Source organism: Siniperca chuatsi, linkage group LG19 (assembly GCF_020085105.1).
Source record: "Siniperca chuatsi isolate FFG_IHB_CAS linkage group LG19, ASM2008510v1, whole genome shotgun sequence".
Lineage (NCBI taxonomy): Eukaryota > Metazoa > Chordata > Actinopteri > Centrarchiformes > Sinipercidae > Siniperca > Siniperca chuatsi.
Window position 1 is genome coordinate 8,745,521 of NC_058060.1, and position 19,877 is coordinate 8,765,397.

The 19,877-nt window shown below is 39.0% G+C and overlaps 2 protein-coding genes across 5 annotated transcripts in view; both read right to left on the minus strand.

Annotated features, from left to right (window-relative positions):
• Positions 1 to 1,412: 1,412 nt before the first annotated feature.
• LOC122866801 (copine-3-like) lies at positions 1,413 to 14,843 on the minus strand. 3 transcript variants are annotated; one of them, XM_044176940.1, is made up of 17 exons: positions 14,704 to 14,843; positions 13,846 to 13,965; positions 12,085 to 12,240; positions 11,303 to 11,482; positions 11,034 to 11,108; positions 10,817 to 10,888; positions 8,756 to 8,836; positions 8,504 to 8,593; positions 6,711 to 6,809; positions 6,385 to 6,471; positions 6,033 to 6,092; positions 5,743 to 5,876; positions 5,076 to 5,130; positions 4,858 to 4,909; positions 4,308 to 4,441; positions 3,860 to 4,096; positions 1,413 to 2,745 (listed from the first exon to the last, which is right to left on the minus strand). In XM_044176940.1, exons 3-17 carry the CDS (start codon positions 12,232 to 12,234, stop codon positions 2,596 to 2,598), a joined length of 1,656 nt encoding a protein of 551 aa, XP_044032875.1. In that variant the 5' UTR covers positions 12,235 to 12,240; positions 13,846 to 13,965; positions 14,704 to 14,843; the 3' UTR covers positions 1,413 to 2,595. The 3 variants fall into 3 exon arrangements, with proteins under 3 accessions (XP_044032875.1, XP_044032873.1, XP_044032876.1); XM_044176941.1 differs by lacking the exon at positions 14,704 to 14,843 and adding an exon at positions 3,629 to 3,743 and having other exon boundaries at positions 2,607 to 2,745; positions 13,846 to 14,553; XM_044176938.1 differs by lacking the exon at positions 14,704 to 14,843 and having other exon boundaries at positions 13,846 to 14,554.
• Positions 14,844 to 14,979: 136 nt separating this feature from the next.
• Positions 14,980 to 19,877, minus strand: part of LOC122866802 (copine-3-like) — a 7,560-nt gene continuing 2,662 nt past the window's right edge. For both annotated transcript variants that reach the window (XM_044176943.1, XM_044176942.1), the window contains exons 6-16: positions 19,708 to 19,785; positions 19,539 to 19,628; positions 18,639 to 18,737; positions 18,447 to 18,530; positions 18,206 to 18,265; positions 17,778 to 17,911; positions 17,284 to 17,338; positions 16,846 to 16,897; positions 16,601 to 16,734; positions 15,774 to 16,007; positions 14,980 to 15,419 (exon numbers count right to left, since the gene is read on the minus strand). In XM_044176943.1, coding sequence (XP_044032878.1) covers positions 15,300 to 15,419; positions 15,774 to 16,007; positions 16,601 to 16,734; positions 16,846 to 16,897; positions 17,284 to 17,338; positions 17,778 to 17,911; positions 18,206 to 18,265; positions 18,447 to 18,530; positions 18,639 to 18,737; positions 19,539 to 19,628; positions 19,708 to 19,785 — 1,140 coding nt within the window. In that variant the 3' untranslated portion in view covers positions 14,980 to 15,299. The remainder of the gene's footprint in view (positions 15,420 to 15,773; positions 16,008 to 16,600; positions 16,735 to 16,845; positions 16,898 to 17,283; positions 17,339 to 17,777; positions 17,912 to 18,205; positions 18,266 to 18,446; positions 18,531 to 18,638; positions 18,738 to 19,538; positions 19,629 to 19,707; positions 19,786 to 19,877) is intronic.

Sequence of the window (19,877 nt, forward strand, 5' to 3'; positions counted from 1 at the left end):
GCCACTGGAGGGCAGGAACACACGCTGTAGGGCTGTTTATGGGAATATGTTACATGTTGCAGGGCTTTATATTGTTCGAAAGCAACCGTACATTAATAATACAGATACTATTTGTGCCCACTGGAAAACAATTAACATAAACATTTCATGATCATTTTTGTTAGTTTGTTTCTGGTTGCTTAAGTTTGGTCATTGTATTTTGAAGGTATTCACCGGAAATGTACTATAATGCCATGTCTGCATTAACCTTGATGAATTTAATGTTGTGGTGCAGTTTCTCATTGTGAGTACTAGAGGGCAGTTAACAACCATGATTTTAAATACACTCCGCTTCACTGTCATCTCCAACTAGCATCAAGGCAGATGGTACAGGTCGTTTTATTGTTTGATTTAAAGCTGTACATTATTAAAATGGATATTGTTAACATTAGAGAACAATTACCGTAATCATTTCATGCTAATTTCCATTAGTTGAGTTCTAATTGCATTCGTTTGGTCAAGGTTCTTTGAAACTACTATGTCACGTCGACACTTAGGCTTGATTGAATTTAATGTTTTCTTGCAGTTCCTTATTTTTACACCCACAGTCATGCACTTATAATTATACACGAATATATGCCGAGCTAGCACTATTGGTATTCCCCACTCCCAGTTACTATCTTCTAACAGAAACTTTAGCCATACTAGCAAGGCTACCAACAAATAAACTGCATCTGACTTCAGCTGCCTCTGACAGTAAGGACGCTCAAAAAAAAAAAAAAATCAGGATTCGTGCCCTCTAGTGGACACAGGGAGTAACTACAATTGCGCGCCACTAGCATCAAGCTAGAGACAATACTATAATATTACTTCCGGTTTAAACATTCAAAGTAAGACATTTTTGGTAGACAGCTGTGGTTGTACAGTGTCACCACTGGCTGGCAGTGTATACTCTGAATTATAAATGCTCTTATCTCAACCATCAACTCTACCCAAAGTTAAATCAGAGTATACATCTTTCGGTGGTAAAGCTTTGAAAAGAGGCTGTCGTTTCAAACTGTGACCACTAGATGCCACTAAACCTATACACACGCGACAGGTGAGCATCAACGCAAACATAATAGTATAAGAACACTTCTAATAAAACGGAAGTGTAGGTGTGTGTGACTACAGTAACACTCAATAAATGTATTTTAATATTTAAATGCATGTCCTAAGACGTAGTCCAGTGTTACAGCTGCTCTCTCTGGATGAGCTAAAAGATATTTCGTTCTGTCAGCTGGGAAATATCAAACTGGAGTAGGAAATGTATATGAAAATAATAATTCATTGTGTCTGGTGGGGGAAAAAGTCATCAATTTCAGTATGTAATTTACATCCATGAATGTATGTACTTACTGTGTCTACCTTTGTGAATATGAATCACTACTTTGTGAGAATACATATACTTTTTCTTTAATATCATGACATGAAGGCAGTAGCACAAACATAAAAAAAAAAAAATCTTTTATCTAAAAACTTTACATAAAAAAAGTATTGAAGTAGAAGCTGGCTATTATGTAGATTAAATTTGATTTTTTTGCTTGCATTGCATATCATGTTTACAGGAAATATTGAGAAAAATCACATCCATGACAAAGACAAGTATATTACATAAGGCAATGCCATAATGATCAATGATAACAACTTATCTAAACAATTGTACATATACACTTAATTAAATGTGTTAGGCCATTTTCATAACAGTCAGTAAAGTCATAAGTTTTACTTCCTCCTTTTAAGACAGAGTGAACTTCAGTGAACATGCATTTCACCAAACGAAGCTCACCATGGTTACTGGTGCTAATCACTTCTAGGGATTCTCCTTGTTTAACACTCGTACGTAAGCACCAAATAGTACGTCAAATCAAATATGGAACTGATTTTCAAAAACAGAAACTGACTGAAGTACAAAACAGCAGCAAGGACACACTGTTGTAGTTTTTGTAGTGTAAAATCTACAAAAGGCATTAATTTAAACAAACGTATCAATCCATGATGTATGGATCCATTATGTAAACATAACTGAATTGTATTTGGTACAGCCATAGCTTTGTCCGAGGTCCACGATGAATGGAAATGTCTGCTTCATTTCCCAGGCAACCATGAAAGTGTGAAAGCCAACAAACAGGTGGTCATTGTAATATGGAGATACTGGAGGAAATATCAGCAGACACAGAGAACACATTAAGTGCTCCAGCCCTTTCGTGTAGACATTCTGACTGACACTTTGACAGACTAATGAGATGGCTGTTATTAGCTGCCCCAAAAACCAGAGCTTGAGTCAAGTCGCGCTGGTTTCAATTCATTCGCTAGGCTGTGCAGATCAATAAAATAAGAAATTACTTTCTTAACAATCCTGGCACTTGAGTCACATAAAGTCATATGTAAGTGTCACATTAAATATCTAAGTTAAGTATATGTTAAAAAATGTTGTGAAGTGTTTGACAATATGTGTGTACTATGGCTGTCCACTATGGCTTTATATCATGGCTACATACTATTTACAAATCGTAACATGACTGCCAGACTGGATGCTGCATGTTCATGTGGTATACTGAGGAGACAAGCTGCTCCTCAGGACACACTACTGGGGGGTGCTGATGCTGAGAGGTCAGGGAGAGGAGTGTCACTATGGGGTGGCCTCAAACTCATGGTACTGAAGAAGCCCACCACCTGACCCGGGACTTCCGCCAAGACACTCCGAGCAAGCATTTCTTGAGGACTCTAAATGGAAGGGGTAGAGAAAGAGCAACACGGTGAGAGTGACAAATATATATATATATATATATATATATATACACACCACATTAGAAGGATATAGCAGGGAACCGAATGAGAAGCAGGGAGCTGCAGAGATGAGCTACAGGTGTCGGAGTATTACATGGATATTACAAATATCCTGCAATAATGAGTTATGCTCATGAGGTCAGTGACTACAGTAGTTGCTGTATAGATTCTAAAAGTGTACTGGTATGTATTCTGATCTTTAAGCATTAAAGCAATAGTTTGACATTTTGGGAAATGCTTTCTGGCAGAGAGTTAGATGAGAAGATCAACACCGCTCTCATGTCTGAAAACTAAATAAACAGCTACAGCCGGCAGCCGGTTAGTAAAGCTGAAGACTGGAAGCAGGGGGAAACAGCTAGCCATGCTATTTCCAAAGGTAACACAATCTGCCTACTAGCATGTATATCTTGTGTTTATCTTATATCTTGTTTGTTTAATCCGTACAGAAACCAATGCGTAAAAACAACAATTTGCAGTTTCATGGGGCATTACTGGGGCTGGACTATATATTATCTTGGCTCAGAGAACTTGCCAAGCAATAGTCCAGCATGTAATCCATCTGTAAAACAGCGAGCATTCTTGATTTAAGTGTTTTCAGCAGTGTGTCCACACCCTGACAGACACACTCATACAGACCTACAGTACGTGATGACATAACGTCGCACATACTGTGAATTGGATAGGATATAAAACCCAGAAAAACAGGGTGTGAATGAAGCTAAGTTTGTTGTATAATTACACTTCTGTTCAAATTCATGCAGCTGTGGATCAAATGCAGTGAAGAGGGAGGGAGTCAGTGGGTCGCTGGGGGTACTCCTACATTTCTAGGAAGGACTGGGTTCGCTGGGGGGCTTCAGGTCAAATAAATTGAAGAAGGAGGCCACTTGGTCAGGCAACTCTGCCAGTACGCTTTGGGCAAGGGCTGCAGTGCCTGCCTGAAATAAGATGTGCAGACATTCAAATGTGTGCATTATTTAAGTATTGTGAAGACGCTTAGGTGGTGCATGCCTACAAAAGACTTTTTGATATATGCTTTATGATATTAGCTTACATTTTGGAACTGCCTGAATGGCACAAACTGCACAATGTCCCGCATGGCAGCCTCGCCTGCAGCAGAGCGTAAAATTCCATCGTCTCCATCCAGGAACTCCATGGCACTGAAGTCTGCCCCCCCTACTCCAACAATGATGATCGACATGGGCAGGCGAGAGGCGTTGACGATGGCACTGCGTGTCTCGTCCATGTCTGTGATCACTCCGTCAGTGATGATGAGGAGAACAAAGTATTGCTGTGACCCGTGGACATAAGGGGGAACGACACAACAGAGTGAATTAAATGGAAGTGGTTTTCACCTTCACTGATTGTTATTGTGTGGAAAACAAGAACTGATTGAGATCGCGTTGTCCCTGTTTAGTGTCTTCTCCCAAAAACAAAACTACAGTAACAGTAGTTTGCATACAACAGCTACAATTATTCTGCTTTGACTTCCAGCAACTCACAGAGGCAGTTTTCTGCTGAATGGCTTGTCTGCCAAAGTGGGCAACGTGGTTGATGATTGGGGAAAAGTTTGTGGGACCGTAAAGCTTCACCTGGGGCAGACAGTGCTGGTAGGCGTGGACCACACCCTCGATACCTAAAAAACACATAAACACACACACACACAAATGGGACATGGTGAGTATCATTTTATACGTATTTCCATGTAATTCGACACGAACGGAAATGGACAGCACACTGCAACGGGATGATCAGTTTATGGGCCAAGGACAAACTGCAGAGCAATTCAAATGTCTTGTGAGATGGTGAAACAAACATGTTCGAGCGGCGATTGATCTTTGCTTGATAAATGACATGAACGCCAAATCGATTATCAAAATTTTTGCCAATAAAGTTTCCTGCAAACTGACAAATCCGTTAATCAAATGTATCATTTCTCTGCTAGTTCTGAACACCACAGCAGCTGTTCTGTGGATTGGAAAATTCTAGTCATATTCTGTCTGATTAAACACACAGCAGTGGGAATTCACATTAGCATCAGTCTATTATTACCTGCACAAAACGGGTTTGATGGGTTGAAGTTGATGGGAAACTCGTGGGAGACCTGCAAACACAAACAACAATTCATCTGGATCCCATGCCAACTTATCTGAGATGACCCGAGTTCAAGAGCCAAGACAAGATTTTTCCCGTATTAGAGAATGTAATAATCACACGGAGAAAGGCCTGTACGAATATCAAAGTATTATTTAACTAACACCAACAATCACCTGCATTGTAGGAGGGATCTGGGCTCCAAATCCAAAAGCAGGGAACATCTTGTCACTACAGGAAGGACGTGAAACAAAATAGGTGTTATTGTCCAAGTAAATTTACAAAAACAATTATTAGACTAGAGCCCTTTTCAGACATGGAATGCGTAACATTGCTGGCTTCATCTATCTGTTACACGTTAATGTTCCTTACAGCTTCATTCAGACAGCACATTTACAGAAAGAGCTGCATGCTATGAATGCTCGACCCTACTTCTCATAGTGAATCCACGGATACATTTTCGATGTCGTCATTTAACGTTATCAGGGAGCGGATTCTGCTCTGAGTTTTTCCTCCTCCGGTCGCACAGTGAGGGGAAAGTAGTTAATAATAATAAATGTATTACAGTGATCTTTAAAGGTGCACTTTTCTCTCTCTCTCTCTCTCTCTCTCTCTCTCTGCATGTTTGACCTCGTGCTGCTGCAGTCTTTACATTAATAAAGACTTTCAATCCAGACTTGTGCCGTACTGAAAGTGATACCGAAATCCAATCGCGACTTTTACGTCCAAGTGACCAGGGTGCTATAGGAAGAAAAACACACCGCTATGCTTAAATGATTTATGGTGGATTTTTTCTCTACTTAGTTTACGAACATAACAATTTAGGTATAACAATCTATTCACCTGTCATAGTCCTGGATGACATTACCCACTGCCCAGATAGCTGCCAGGTATTCATTGTAGCCCTGAGGGTTGATGTAATGGAGGGACTGGGGAGACTTGGGATCCCCGTTGGAGCCTGTGAAATCAATAGCAATCTGACCCGGGGGGACAGATAAATACACAGAATATCAAATCAGGTAATCCTCAGTATACACTGTAATAAAAAAATAAAAAATGAATCAGAAAATGTAAATATCGGGGGTATTTTTTCGTTGTTTCCGCAAAGATTCATAAAAATTTGAAGTACTCACAGTGAAGTTAATCTGACAGCCGCCCATTATGTAATCCAGAAAAGTATAATCCTTCACTATCTGAAAATAAATATAGGTGACAGAAAATCCTTTAACTACTCAAAAAAAGAGAATATAACATACATGCTGAGGTACTGCACTCAACTTTATTATCTTTAAGGTACAACATGTAGCACAATAAAAACTATTGTACACGTGTATAAAATGTTTTAGATATACAGGTAGTGCGCAAAATCACAGGTCTACTGTTTAAGCCATCTGAACATCTCTCCATCTTGCAACTGCCTTCATGTGGAATATGCATATACTAAACTGTGAACAATTAGTTCAAAAAGAATAAAAACCACAGTACCTTGCATTTTTTTATAATGACAACACCAGAGTTTTTGTATCCTTTCTTTTTCTGTTTCTTTTTACTATTGCAGCATTCAAACTCGGCCTGAGAGGAGTACAAACACAAGTGTCAGAAATATATATATATATATATATATATATATATACACATACACTGTTTATAAATATCTGTCAAGCTTCATAAAATGCTTGTTATGACAAGAAAATGCGGGAGAAAAACCCTTTTTTGTAGATGATGAACATCTGTTCTTTACGTTTATGCTTAAGGAAAATGCCAAAACTGACAAACAAACACACACACAGAGCGAGAGAGAGAGCGCTCACCGCATATGCCTGTGACGCCTGCTGTATTTGGGAGAGTGTGGTCTCAAAGGATCCAATAAAGTCGTGAGATCCGCTGCTGTTGTAGTCATAACAATCCACCTAGGAAACACAGACAGACAGGAGAAACAAGACAAATCCAGTCAATTCCTCTTTGCTTTTTTATATTTAACTGATTAACCATCATCAGTGAGTGAAAATCAAAGCAGGTGAGACAAAAGCATGCTTTATGGGTGACGCTTCAAATGTAAGGCAACACCCTGATATTGAAAAATCTAACAGAAACACACACACACACACACACAAGCCTTCTAATTGACAAACAGAATGAGAAAGGTCCAACTACCTCTTTTAGAGCGAGCAAGATACACAGAGTACTTGCTCCGAATCTGCACACTGCAGCTTCTGAGGACCTTCAGTGTTGAGACAACAGGTCTAGACACAGCATTAGACAAACTGTGTGATGTCAGTCTACAAGATGAATAGCTAAGAAAGCTAATGGATAACTAAAAAAGGGATCCATCTTAACGGAAAACGTCTACCTTTTGAGAAATTGGTTAACTTACCTGTTGATAAATAATGTAATATTCATCAAGTCATTTATTTATGAATATGCTGAATGATAGTAGGCCACTAGCATTGACAGAGGAAGAAGTTATTTTTCATCATATGGCCTACAGATTTATATATTTCATATGCTTTAAAAATAAAATATAAGTAACATTAAATACCTGATGGAGCCTGGTTTACTGTGATCAATCACACATTAAAAAGTCCACGATCAACCAGGGACACAGGATGATTGTGGTGACTATGCTCTCATTTAACAGGTAAGTTGACCAACTTCTCAAATTGTTTACGTATTCCTTTAAGATAGATGCAGATGCATCTAGGACCTTGGCCTGTCCTGTCACAGACACTGCATCCTTCACGTGAAGAGCACTCACAGTGGGAACAGTAAACTCACTTGCACTGTTGACTGGATAGCGTCTCTTCCTGACAAGTGTGCTTTTACAGGGTTAAAGGATGGAAACAAAAAACAACACACATAAGCTAATGCTAACACACATTTCCTTATAAGTACCAAGACTATCAGACCCTTACTGTAGCTATGCGCAAGAGGCAATCAATAAAACGTAGGCCGGGGTCCCATTGTGGCCTTGATTCAGTCTTTCTGTGATTTTACATGACAAAATGAAAATACTTCAATAATCAAAAATGTTTGCTTTTGGTCGATGACATCCAAGAAAAAAGTTATGCTTGATTTCCACTGCAGCTGGGCTGAAAAAACATCTATTGTAATTAATGTATGAAACAAGCTGTAAAATACATTTGGTCTATTCTTTGAGATGATCCAATTTTAATATTCCCTGAATATCAGTTTTGCCAAATCTCACAGGCTTCTTCACATCCCTTCAGTTCTGCATGGAAGAGAATGAATGAATTTTTCCAAATTCATTCAGTAAAGCTAATCACTGAACGGGAAGCTGACATTAGTAATTAGTAAGTTCTAAACTTGTACATTCTGAGAGAAGTCACCATTTCATATAAATTTACACATTTGGTAACACTAACTAAAGGGTGAGACAGGAGGGATTTTACAAAATTGCATCCTGATGAAGGCTGAAAATACGTAAAAACTACAAACAGTGGAACAATGCTTTTAAATTCTTTGATACCCCAAAATTTCCTCCAAATAGCAACCCTGCATATGATGAAATACAGCAGACAGCAGTAAAAGGCTGCTGTGTCATCAGTCACAATGCCTTACAGTCAATGTGTGAGCGAGCGTGTACCTTGATAGATTTCTCCACGTCACCTCCACAGAGTGACTGCAGCGGGATTCGGAATGGCCTCCATATTGGGTTTAGGTTGTTTTTCACCACCTGCATAACAGCACAGATCAAAAACCACTTTGACAGTTGAAATGCATTAATTGTATAAACTTCAAACTGTCAGTACACATTCTAGTTATGACTTTACTCGCACATGCACTGTCCAAGAATCCTTGGACCAGACAGCATGGTACACAGAGTGTATATCTGTACCTCTGTCCTGTGAGCCAGCTGCCATCCAGTTTCTGTCTGCTTGTAGAATTCCAGGAAAGGGTCGGACTTGCCAAAGAAATCCTGGAAATAAATAAGGAAATAATATGAAGCTGAATCAAATGAATTACTTACTACTTGTCACGGGGAAACCCTGTGCCCTAAAGTAAAGCACATACGTGACACACACACACACACACACACACACACACACACGCACGCACGCACGCACAGCGGCCTTCTCTGCTCCATCTCACCGTTTGGTCGGATATTTTATCCGACAGTTAATTAGCATATAGTCTAATATTGATGTGTGGAAAGGCACACATTTAATACATTTTACAGTCATGAAAAACAAGACAGTGTATTTGTGTTAAAAACATTCTATTTATTGAATTTAAATTGTCTGTCACCTTTCCTCTTTGTTACACTTGCCTCTTCCTCTGCCACAGACCGGGAACCAAGCCCCCAGGAAGTGCGCCAGGCTTTGAAGCCAATTTGACATAGTGGCCAAACCGTGTAATTACAACTTCCGGGTCTGTCACGTGATGCACACTGGCCCCAAAAGACTTTTTCTCCTAGACTTACATTGTGAAAGAGACGTCTCTAAATCAGAGGATATTTTTTTTTTTGAGGTACGTCAACTTCCCAGTACGAACACTTAAATAGCCCTTATTTAAAGCATTTTGTCCTAAAAGTTGTAAAATTCACTAATAGCTGAATGCAGTTATTTTCCTAGGCATATGACTCTACTGTCAGAGACCTAGCGGTTGGGAGGCGGGGTTAAAGGAAAAGCTAGTGCACTTGCTCTATGGGTCGCACAGATGCGGAAGCTATGCGGAAGATCCGGGTAATCTTATACCTGGAAGTCGAACTTTTTTGGCTTTATGCACCACTGAGCAACTTTCATAGGAATGAACGGGGCCTCTGCCGCTGTATCCAGTTCTCTTTATACATCCATGCCAAACTCGACGTGGAGCGGTTCATCCGAGTAAGTAGAGGGGTTCCCAGGGGAAGAGAGCAAGTGCTGCAGAGTGGGAGGGGTGTTTTGTTTCTGTTTAGGGATTAGGCTGTTGCCACTTTTTTTTTTTGCTGGAGCCCACCTGTATAAAAAGGAGAAGGCTGGAGCACTTAAGGTGGTTTTGTGCTTCTGGACCAACACAGAAAGAGAGAGAGAGAGAGAGAGAGAGAGAGAGAGAGAGAGAGCTACAGGCAGCCGTTCCTGCCTTGAGCCCATTTTTAAGAGTTATTTTTCTCTTGAAATAATTCTATTTTTGTTTTGTTAGTTTCTTTTCTCTTCATTTTGGCCAACCATTTCTTTTATTCACTGTAAATATCTGCACGGAACTCCACTGCTGTAAAATAAAATTCACTTGGACTGCTGAACTTCGCCTGCAACCCCTCTTTTATGTGCCTGGCTATTCGGCGAACCATCACACTACTTGCTTAGTGACTCCGTGACGTCTTTGCATGTGAGGAAATAAAAATTCTAAAATGGTTAACGGCAATAGGGCAGAGGTAATAATTTATAGTTCAACATCAGATTTCACATGTTGAAAGCACCACTGCAACACTAGCCGGATGTATCATGTGTGATCAGGCCATATCAAGCTTTAATTATATCCCCCACAGTAACTGTGTTTACACTCTTACTTACATACTACTGTACACGCAGGTAACTCTTTCACTCTTTGATTCACTGTGATATACTGTATCACATGAGCTGAAGGTTAGCAGTGGGACTGCTTTTCTAGATGCGTGTTACTGAAAAGCAGCAGATAACTGAGCCTTTATTTCCAACTTGCTTAATGTTTGCCTTCACTATCAACAAACTTGTAGGAGAAAACACAAGAAAGCCAAGCTGACCAATGACAGTTCTTACGTTCTCTACATGGTATAGTTGTAGCCGCCGTAGCCCTGACGTGTATTTCTATTCATGAAAACTCTTCTCCACAAGCAAAGTCAGATTTCAGATTTTTTTTTTTACTCCAGTTTGATCATCTACAATATATTAATATTCATGAATCCCTAAACATAATTCAAATGTACAGTAGTAATTAATACCTTTTTATCCAGTTTTCTAGCTGCAACTTCAAATTCCACCACCCTATTGTCTGTTCTTTCTTCAGCACATATCTACAAAACATGAAACAGCATTGTGTTAAAATATAATATCATTATTAAAAAAATTATAAAAATATCAAATAAGTGCAAATACACCAAGGAACACATGTACACTTAACGCTCCAAATGTAATTCAAACTGAATGAAGGCAACTCACAGTAATGGTTCCTTTCCCTGCAGGTGCCTTGTCCTTCATTACAAGTGGTCTTGTTAGTTTCCTTGAGGAGACGATCTGGACAGAAAAACACTTTTTTGGATCACAAAAAGTTATCTTAGCTATCACAACAACAACACTTCAAATGATAATTCTTTAAAAAAAAACAGACTAATATGCATTGTTTATGACGCTTAACCCTAATGAAGAGAAGGAAGCATGATGAATAAGCATTTGTGATGATAAATGACAGCTAAGCAAAGAGGGCTAACCTGTCCCAAGGTACACTCCAGTTCTCCCAGGAAGTCAGCATCTTGCAGACTGCAGTTGTCACTGTCAATGTCGTGCACTTCAAACCTCAGCTTCTGCACCATCTCAAAGTAGTAGTCAATGACAAAAGTCTTGGAAAACTTGGGATTGAGGCAGTTCTTGATTTTCTCTGTCCGGCCAATCTAACACAGATACATGTTTCAGAGTCAATGACATTTTTGAACATAGTGTGACACTTTTCTGACTCACAGCAGGTACTGACATATCCACTTAAAAATCACTCACTTCAAAAATGTCTCCCAATACTGGAAATTTTTTGTACTTTACACTTATTTAAATTTTATACTTATATCCACTTTGTACTTAATTTATCTTACCTGTATTATAGTGTATTATATTTTTGATTTGCTTTGAACTTCTATCCCTGTGTGCACTGACGTGATTGAGCAGCTGTAACAAAAGAGTTTCCCCTCGGGGATCAATAAAGTATTTCTGATTCAGAAATACTTAAAAACAAATTCAAAATTCTTAAGGATGAGGATAATTCTGGCCTTTTATATCAGCGGTGATCTTTGGTGATTTGACATATATTAGGGGGAGTACATAAAATGTGAATCTCACTGCACTGGATCCTGTATTATTTATATGCTAAAACTAAATTGCCTAAAAATGGTTAATGCACCAGTAGTTCAACACGTACCTGCACGTTTGCACAGCAAATTTATGTTAAGTCAGCCATTAAGTGAATGTGTATGTAGGAGAACAACCATTTTAACCTACTTACCTCACACCAGTGGGGGCCTGAGGTGTTCATGAGAAGCACACACAGAGGGTCAGACTTTGAGAAGGCATCCATGTCGAGCAGATTCTCACAGGAGATGCTCAGCGCCACCTTGGTCACACATTCAGCCCCCGGGGTTCCAACTACCGCCATCACAGCCTTACAAAAACAAAAGGGAACATTTAATATACCGCAACTATAGTCAGCTAAGTTATGACTATACACTTTGGCTTATACTGAGAGCTGCAGCCATCTGCATTCTTGTGAAACACTTCCATTTATTTAGCAGACGTTAATATTGCTTATTCGTCCAGTTTAGCTATCTCAATTGGCTGTCTCGGCTAGACAGTGTGAATTTCATATATGTAAAAATCTTCCGGGCTAAAATAACAGGGGATGCATTTCTCGGCAGCTACAAAATCAGTTCTGCTGAATAATGCATCCACCTCTCACGTTTCTCTCCTGACACTTAGGAATCAAATGCAGTTATCATCAGTACATACTTTTGGCCATTTTGGCTTGACAGTGTGAATTTCACACATGTAACACTCCCCTGGTCTAAGAAAGGATGCATCCATACTGTAACTTTATTTATTGGAGATCTACGAATCACATGATTTGATCAGCACATATTTTGGGCCATGTTGGCTCGACAGTGTGAATTTCATAAATTTTATGTGTATGGCGAATAATGCATTCGCCCCTTAACACTCAGTAAGGACACTTCAAAATCATACTGTGATAGGAATCAAATTCTTTTATTGCACATATGAGACTAAAACTGTTAATATCAGTGAGGTGTGGTGGTGCTTCGGCCCCAGCCTTGAAGGGCAGTTATAAGGTTTACAAGCCAACAGATGTCACTGTGTTTGACGCTTCAAATATTTTTAGGCACAAACGAAAGAAAGCACCAAATCATCAGCCCATCACTACTAAAACTGTATGAAATACTACGCTTAAAAACACATCGATAAAGAACACCAAAGAGTTCGCCTTCAGAAATATTGAAATTGATCGAGGAAACCTTGCAAATTTCAGATCAATCGTATCAAAGAAATCCTACTTCTACTGAGTCTAATAAAACATTGATGGCTCTAAACGTTCAGAAACTAGACTAGACAAGACTTCAGATCATTTATCATCAATGATTAACCCGACAAAGAGGAGTATATGGGTTTTAAACACTAACCTCACTTTGCCTTAGAAATCATTACAATGTCTGGTAGTTTTCGCTTTAGCTGTGCGCGCTCCCGCGTAGGACATGCACAGCGTTAGCTGAAGCTTTTCGAAACATGCCGAATCAGCATAATAAACAGTAATTAAGGTAAACCATTCAGCGTTGTTTCACGGGGTCTATACATTATACAGAGAACTGACTAACGTTAACGTAATTTAGTTAACGTAACGTTAATGTAACTAAAACGAACGCACCGAGCTGTAAGTCAGTGACATAACGTTAACGTTACTAGCTAGCTAACGTTAGTTACGTTACAGCGGCCGTCACGCAATAGAAAGACACCTCATTTGCGTTTATTGTCATTCAAATAGATACAGTGTAAAGGTGTATTAATGTTAACTTGAACGCGTAACGTTAAACGCCTAACGCTATTTTCGTTTCTGCTAACGGTCACATGATACGAAGAAAAGGGACCATTTAAGTCACGTAAGTTAGAAGTAGCTAATAAAACCTTTATGTCTATATTTATTTTGTCTGCAAACGGCATTATGTTAAAAGGAGTCTTCACTTTGTATGTCCTAACTTACCTTGTTAGCTAGCTAGCTGTATCTGCTGTGTTTGCTGTTAGTGGCTGAAGAGTTGGCTCACTCTGTGGTGGGCGGTGCCCAGTGCGCTCGTTTCCAGTTAGAGGGACACCCGTCAGTCTGCTGCAGACAAGAGGAATGTAGTCATCATTTTGCAGGTTTAAATCAAATATAGTAAAACGGGTTAAATAAATAGCGAAATACACAATTTGGTGTGTAAAATGGTCACAAACACTGCTACACAAAAGTGGACATTGGATTAAATATTAAAGATATTGGAGAGACTTGTGTATAAGGGAAAGTCATGCAGTGAACCCAAAGGCCTACTTTTCCCAGTCAAAAAACCTTCAGCCTGGACTTAAAACACTGTCTCTGGTCAAAGCTGTGATAGTGAAGTGGTATGAGCTTCTAAGAGGAGAACTGTGGTTCAGTACTGTGGACCTTCATGAACACAATGTCCAGATTCACCTGTTCAAAGGGTGAAATCCATAGACTGTATAAAATAAATCAAGAGGGTTTTTTTGTTGATTATCTTTGCTGATTTGTTTCTGCCAGCATGAGCCATGAGTGCAGCAGATGCTGGTACATCTCATTGATCTCCTACGTTACAATAGCTGTAACTGGAATGCCACTTTTTATAACTGCTTACACACATTCCCTCAAATTCAGTCAGCATGTTTCGAAAACCCACAGTATCGGGGCAAAGCTCAAACTTAGTAATAAATTAAACATCACGCTCAAAATCACATCATCATTAACTTTGCTCATGTACAGAAGCAACCAGGACTTCTGTCAACAAGGTCTGAAAGAACAGTGTCACATCAGCGGGATGGTGTTAACACAACCTGTCCAACGGCTTACCACAACCCTTTCCCAGCTCACTGCCTGGACAGACCACTGCTTTCTCAGATGATGATGATGATGATGACGAAGATTAAGACACAAAACTTGTCTCTAAGAAGTACCGGTTACAGCACCGAGATGTTGTTCAAAGTAATAGCAGAGAAAAGGTAACACAGGGAAAAGACTGAAAAAAAAAACATTTATGCAACAAAGAAATATACAAAAAATAGTGACATTTAATCAACAAAGCCATACCAACATGTCAAGTGTTGTACACATTTGTAGTCCACGGAGTATATTCTGATTACTTTTATTGGGATCACTTGGTGTTATCATGCACTATACAAGCTATCACATCTCTTGGTCACAGCAGCTCTTCTTTTATGAACTTCAAATCAAGTCAAATATAAACCATTACTGAAAATTCCAGTCACAGATTTGAGGTTAATTATATATTTTTTTTTATTGTGTATTTTTTACCCTACATCCATCTTTTCTTGTCTTTTTTTTCTTCATTGATTTACACCATTCCATACAGTAAATACAGAAACATGGTGCAGGAGATGCATATAAGCAGTAAATATGAGGTATTTGGGTTAATTTAACCCATCTTTCTAGGACGGGCCAGAAACACTCGCTATATTAGGGGGTTTCAGCTTGTAAGAATTGAAGAAAGAGGCCACTTGATCAGGCAGCTCTGCCAGGACGCTCTGGGCAAGGGCCACACTGTTTCCCTGCAATGACAATGTTACAAGGATAAGAGCTAGTCTTAGCCATGTTTAGGACCATGCTTGCTAACATTAAAATGTGTAATGTGTCTGTGCTATTGACAGCTCATGCTGACCAATGAAATCAAAGGAAGGCTAGAGAGAAGGCAGGTGGGCAGGGTGGTGGTAAATTAATGTGAAGAGCAATTAGCAGGGAGGGCCAGTAGGAGCTATTTTCAAGAACAAAATTAACATAAAACTGAAACGTGTTATTTTACATATCTAAGTGATGCTGGATTACGAAATATTCTGTGATGAATCCCTTATATCTACATTTACTAACTCTGTTATGGCAGTATAAAGGTATGGGCTGCTGCTTACTTGGAAGTTTCTGAAGGGCACAAACTGGACGATGTCTCTTGAGGCGACATCGCCGCTGGGCGAATACAGCAGTTTGTCATCACTGTCAAGGAACTCCATTGCGCTGAAGTCTGCCCCGCCCACACCCACTATGATGATAGACATGGGCAGACGAGAGGCCTCTACAATAGCAGTGCGTGTCTGGTCCATGTCTGTGATCACGCCATCTGTGATGATGAGCAGCACAAAGTATTGCTGCAGATGGAGGGAGAAAACAAATTAGACAATGTCAGATATAAAGTATACAAAGACCCAATCATTTCCAAATTTGTTTCAATATGATCTTAGAATATTATCTTATTCCTAGTTTGTTTAATTAAGATCTTATATTGCTGTTTTAATTTCCGGTTTGTTTGGCTTGCCACTTAGCTTGTAGTCGACATTAGTGACTGAATCTGTAGCACACATATTCATCATTACATACAACATGTATTATTACTGATGAGAAATCAGAAGAAAAAGAAGCTGTTTACCTTTTTATGAATTAGATTTGACACAATAAATCAAATATTTTTTTGATGGAAAACCTCTTTGAAATAACATATCAAGGTATCAAAAAGTGAAATATGTTATTCCAAAATATGCAAGATGAACTTTTGTTTCTTGAAAAACATGCTTCGGTGGTAATAAAGAAAACATCAGTTTGGATCATGTGGATTAGGTAAACCACAGGTATTACCTCAAAATTGAATCTAACAACTGTTTGACTGAAGAGTGCCCTGAGATTTTACATTAACCACTGAGTATCTAAACAATTTTTCTTTAGAGAAAAGAACTTGGCTAATTACTGAGGCAATATTCTGCTGGATGGCTTGTCGGGCGAAGCAGGCTACATGGTTGATAATCGGAGAGAAGTTGGTGGGGCCCCAGAGCTTCACCTGAGGTAGACACTGCCGGTAGGCATGCACCACACCCTCTATGCCTGCAACACACACACACACACACATACACATACACACATATAAGCCCCAATGCAGCATTACTGAACAACTTTTAACAGCCAAACACAATCTTGTGACAAGGTTTGCCTTACCCGAGCAGAATGGATTTGCTGGATTGAAATTGATAGGAAACTCATGGGAAACCTGTAAGCATGATTTTAAATATATAAAAGCTTTAGAATACAGTCCATGACAATTTTACACCAACTTCTATTTTAGTACAATACACTGACAGCCAGTGACCAAATATATGGATAACATCACTCTTAAGCTGGTAACATATCACACATTTTAAACCTTTATTTGGACATTGAACTGATTATCATAGAGTCTGCGCAATTCTACATAAGAAATAAAGTTTGAGACATCACAATTAAATCAAACATCTTTGATCTACTGTATATGACGGGAATGAACATGTTGAGCAGGTTAATGACAGAAATGTGAAAGCACAGTGTGCTTGTCTACAGCAACCTGATTGAGACATTAAATGTCTGATGTACAGTGTGTTTTCTAGACTTTTTTCATACCTGCCAGGAGGGAGGGACCTGGGCTCCAAAACCAAAGACTGGAAACATCTTGTTACTACACAGAAAGACAGAAAAAAAAATAAAGCTATAACATTAATAGCACATATGAAACAAGACACATCTGTCAGTAGATTAAAGCTGTAAAACTAAATCCTGTAGAGTGTGGTCATTGCAAGCAAGCAAACTTTATCATATAGAAGCTTTCAAATCAGAAGTTAGAAAATGACAAGTTACATTGCATCTGACTGGCTTGATGTAAAGATTTCAAGTAAGAAAATGGAAAAAGATTCTTGGCTTAGTTGTTTTGAAAAAACTGGGGCAAATTTCTAGTGTATGAAGAGGGTCTTTAGATTTTCAGTAGTCCTTACTTTTTGATCAGATCTCATGTGTTAACTCCTGCCCCAACATACTTTTTTTCCAGTCTGTGCAATAGTTTCTCACAGAGAGACTTAAAGTGGTAGGATAATGTAGGATGAAGCAGAGTTTGAGTTTACCTGTCATAGTCCTGGATGACATTACCCACCGTCCAGATGGCTGTCAGGTATTCATTATAGCCTTCAGGGTTGATATAGTGGAGGGACTGGGGAGTGTTGGGATCCCCGTTAGAGCCTGTGAAGTCGATGGCAATCTGGCCCGTGTCACAGAGAGGATAAGGATCAAGATATATATGGCGCTGCTCAGTGACCAAATGCAAATGAGAGATACGTAACACAGTATATACCAAACTTCTGGAAGTTTCAGAGAGGCATGCTACCTGGAAGTAGTTTTAGGGCCATTAAAAATCTAATTAAATAAAACTATTTATTTGACTCATAAAGACAGTACAGCCAGTCAGTGTGTTTGGTCTGCTGATTTAAAAAAAGTCAACATAAATAAAAGTATTACAGTTATAACATCTTGTGTTTGACATTTCCAAACTCACAGTGAAGTTGATTTGACAACCCCCCATAATATAATCCAGGAAGGTATACTCCTTCAACACCTGAAAGAGTAAACATTACGTTAACCGTGGTGCAATAAACATCAGCGAGAGTGGTAACATATGTATGAATCAACAAGAGTTGTTTCTGGTTGTCTTAGAAGTGCATGGTCTAAAAATGAATGATGTACCAATGCAGTAGCTCAGCAAGATGTCTTAAATTTCCTCATTTCTAAATCATTACCTGGCAGTGCTTGATGCAAATGACCCCAGAGTTTTTATAGTTTTTCTTCTTTAACTTTTTTGGGTTAATGCACTCAAATTCAGCCTGCAAGTGAGCACATGAGTCATATGTATGTCAGTTAAAATAAAAATAAGAGGCCTTTTATTGGTAGAGCTGGAATCAAACACACACACACACACACATAAGTCTCACCGGGTAAATGTGTGTACCCATTTGCATCTCCGCAAGGGTGGCTTTAAAGCTTCCAATAAGGTCATGGGAGCCACTGGCATGATGGTCATAACAGTCAACCTAAAGACCAACAGAGAGAAAAATAAATAAAAAAAAGCCATTCCCATAATAAGTTCAGAGACAGTCAACTAAACTATCAAGACAGGATGAATAAATTAAGGTTGAGGTGATACAGTTTTTTTGAAGCCATTATAATTATTTTTGCTGATTGTCATCTTAACATATAATTCCATTTAAATTAAAAAGCAGTATTAATAAGTGCTAAGAATTTTTTTGTTTTGTCAGGGTGTAACATTTTTTTAAATAACATGTAGATACAGTAGCATGCCTTTTTTGACTACTGAAGAAAATCCCCCTATACTGCAAAGTTTCTCTGGTCGTGGATGCGATATAAACGTAATCAAAACAACAGAAAGCTTCATCATATCAGAAGTGCACACTTGGTCTAACCCTACAATAAATTACAAAGGTCACACCTCACATTCACAAATAATCAGTCACATTTCACTCTCAGTTATCAATGTAAATGCAGTAACTGCAATAAGAGTAACTCAACATAGTAAAAATGCACACCTTCATGTGGTGACGTCATGAATCGTGCATACATACATACACACACCGCTTATCCAGCTGGGTCGCAAGCACCCCCTTGTTTTAAGTTTGGGAGCATTGTAAGACGAAAAGAAAATGAGATTACAACATGAATCATTAGTGTGTTAAAGTAGCATGGTCAATCAAGCCAAACAAGCTAATCTAAAGAATAAGAAGGACGGGGTGTTTAAGGAAACGGGTTAATAAGCTGCATTTTACAGGGCATATTAACTGAGATAAATAACTAAAATGGCAATTTAAAAAAATTACCTTTATAGGTTTCTCCACATCTCCTCCACAGAGAGATCGCAATGAGATGCGGAAGGGTCTCCACATTGGGTTGAGGTTGTTGTTCACCACCTGCACAAACGGGTTACGATGAGCCAGTCAATAATAATTCTATGCGAGCAGAGAAATGAGTTGCTGGTGACTAGTTTACCTCTGTCCTGTGAGCCAGCTGCCATCCAGTTTCTGTCTGCTTGTAGAATTCCAGGAAAGGGTCGGACCACCACAAAAACTGAACAACCATATCCAATTGATAATTCACAGTACTTCAAGATATTAAAGTAAATCAAAAGCCTGTTTAGATAATAAAAAGGACCCATTGTC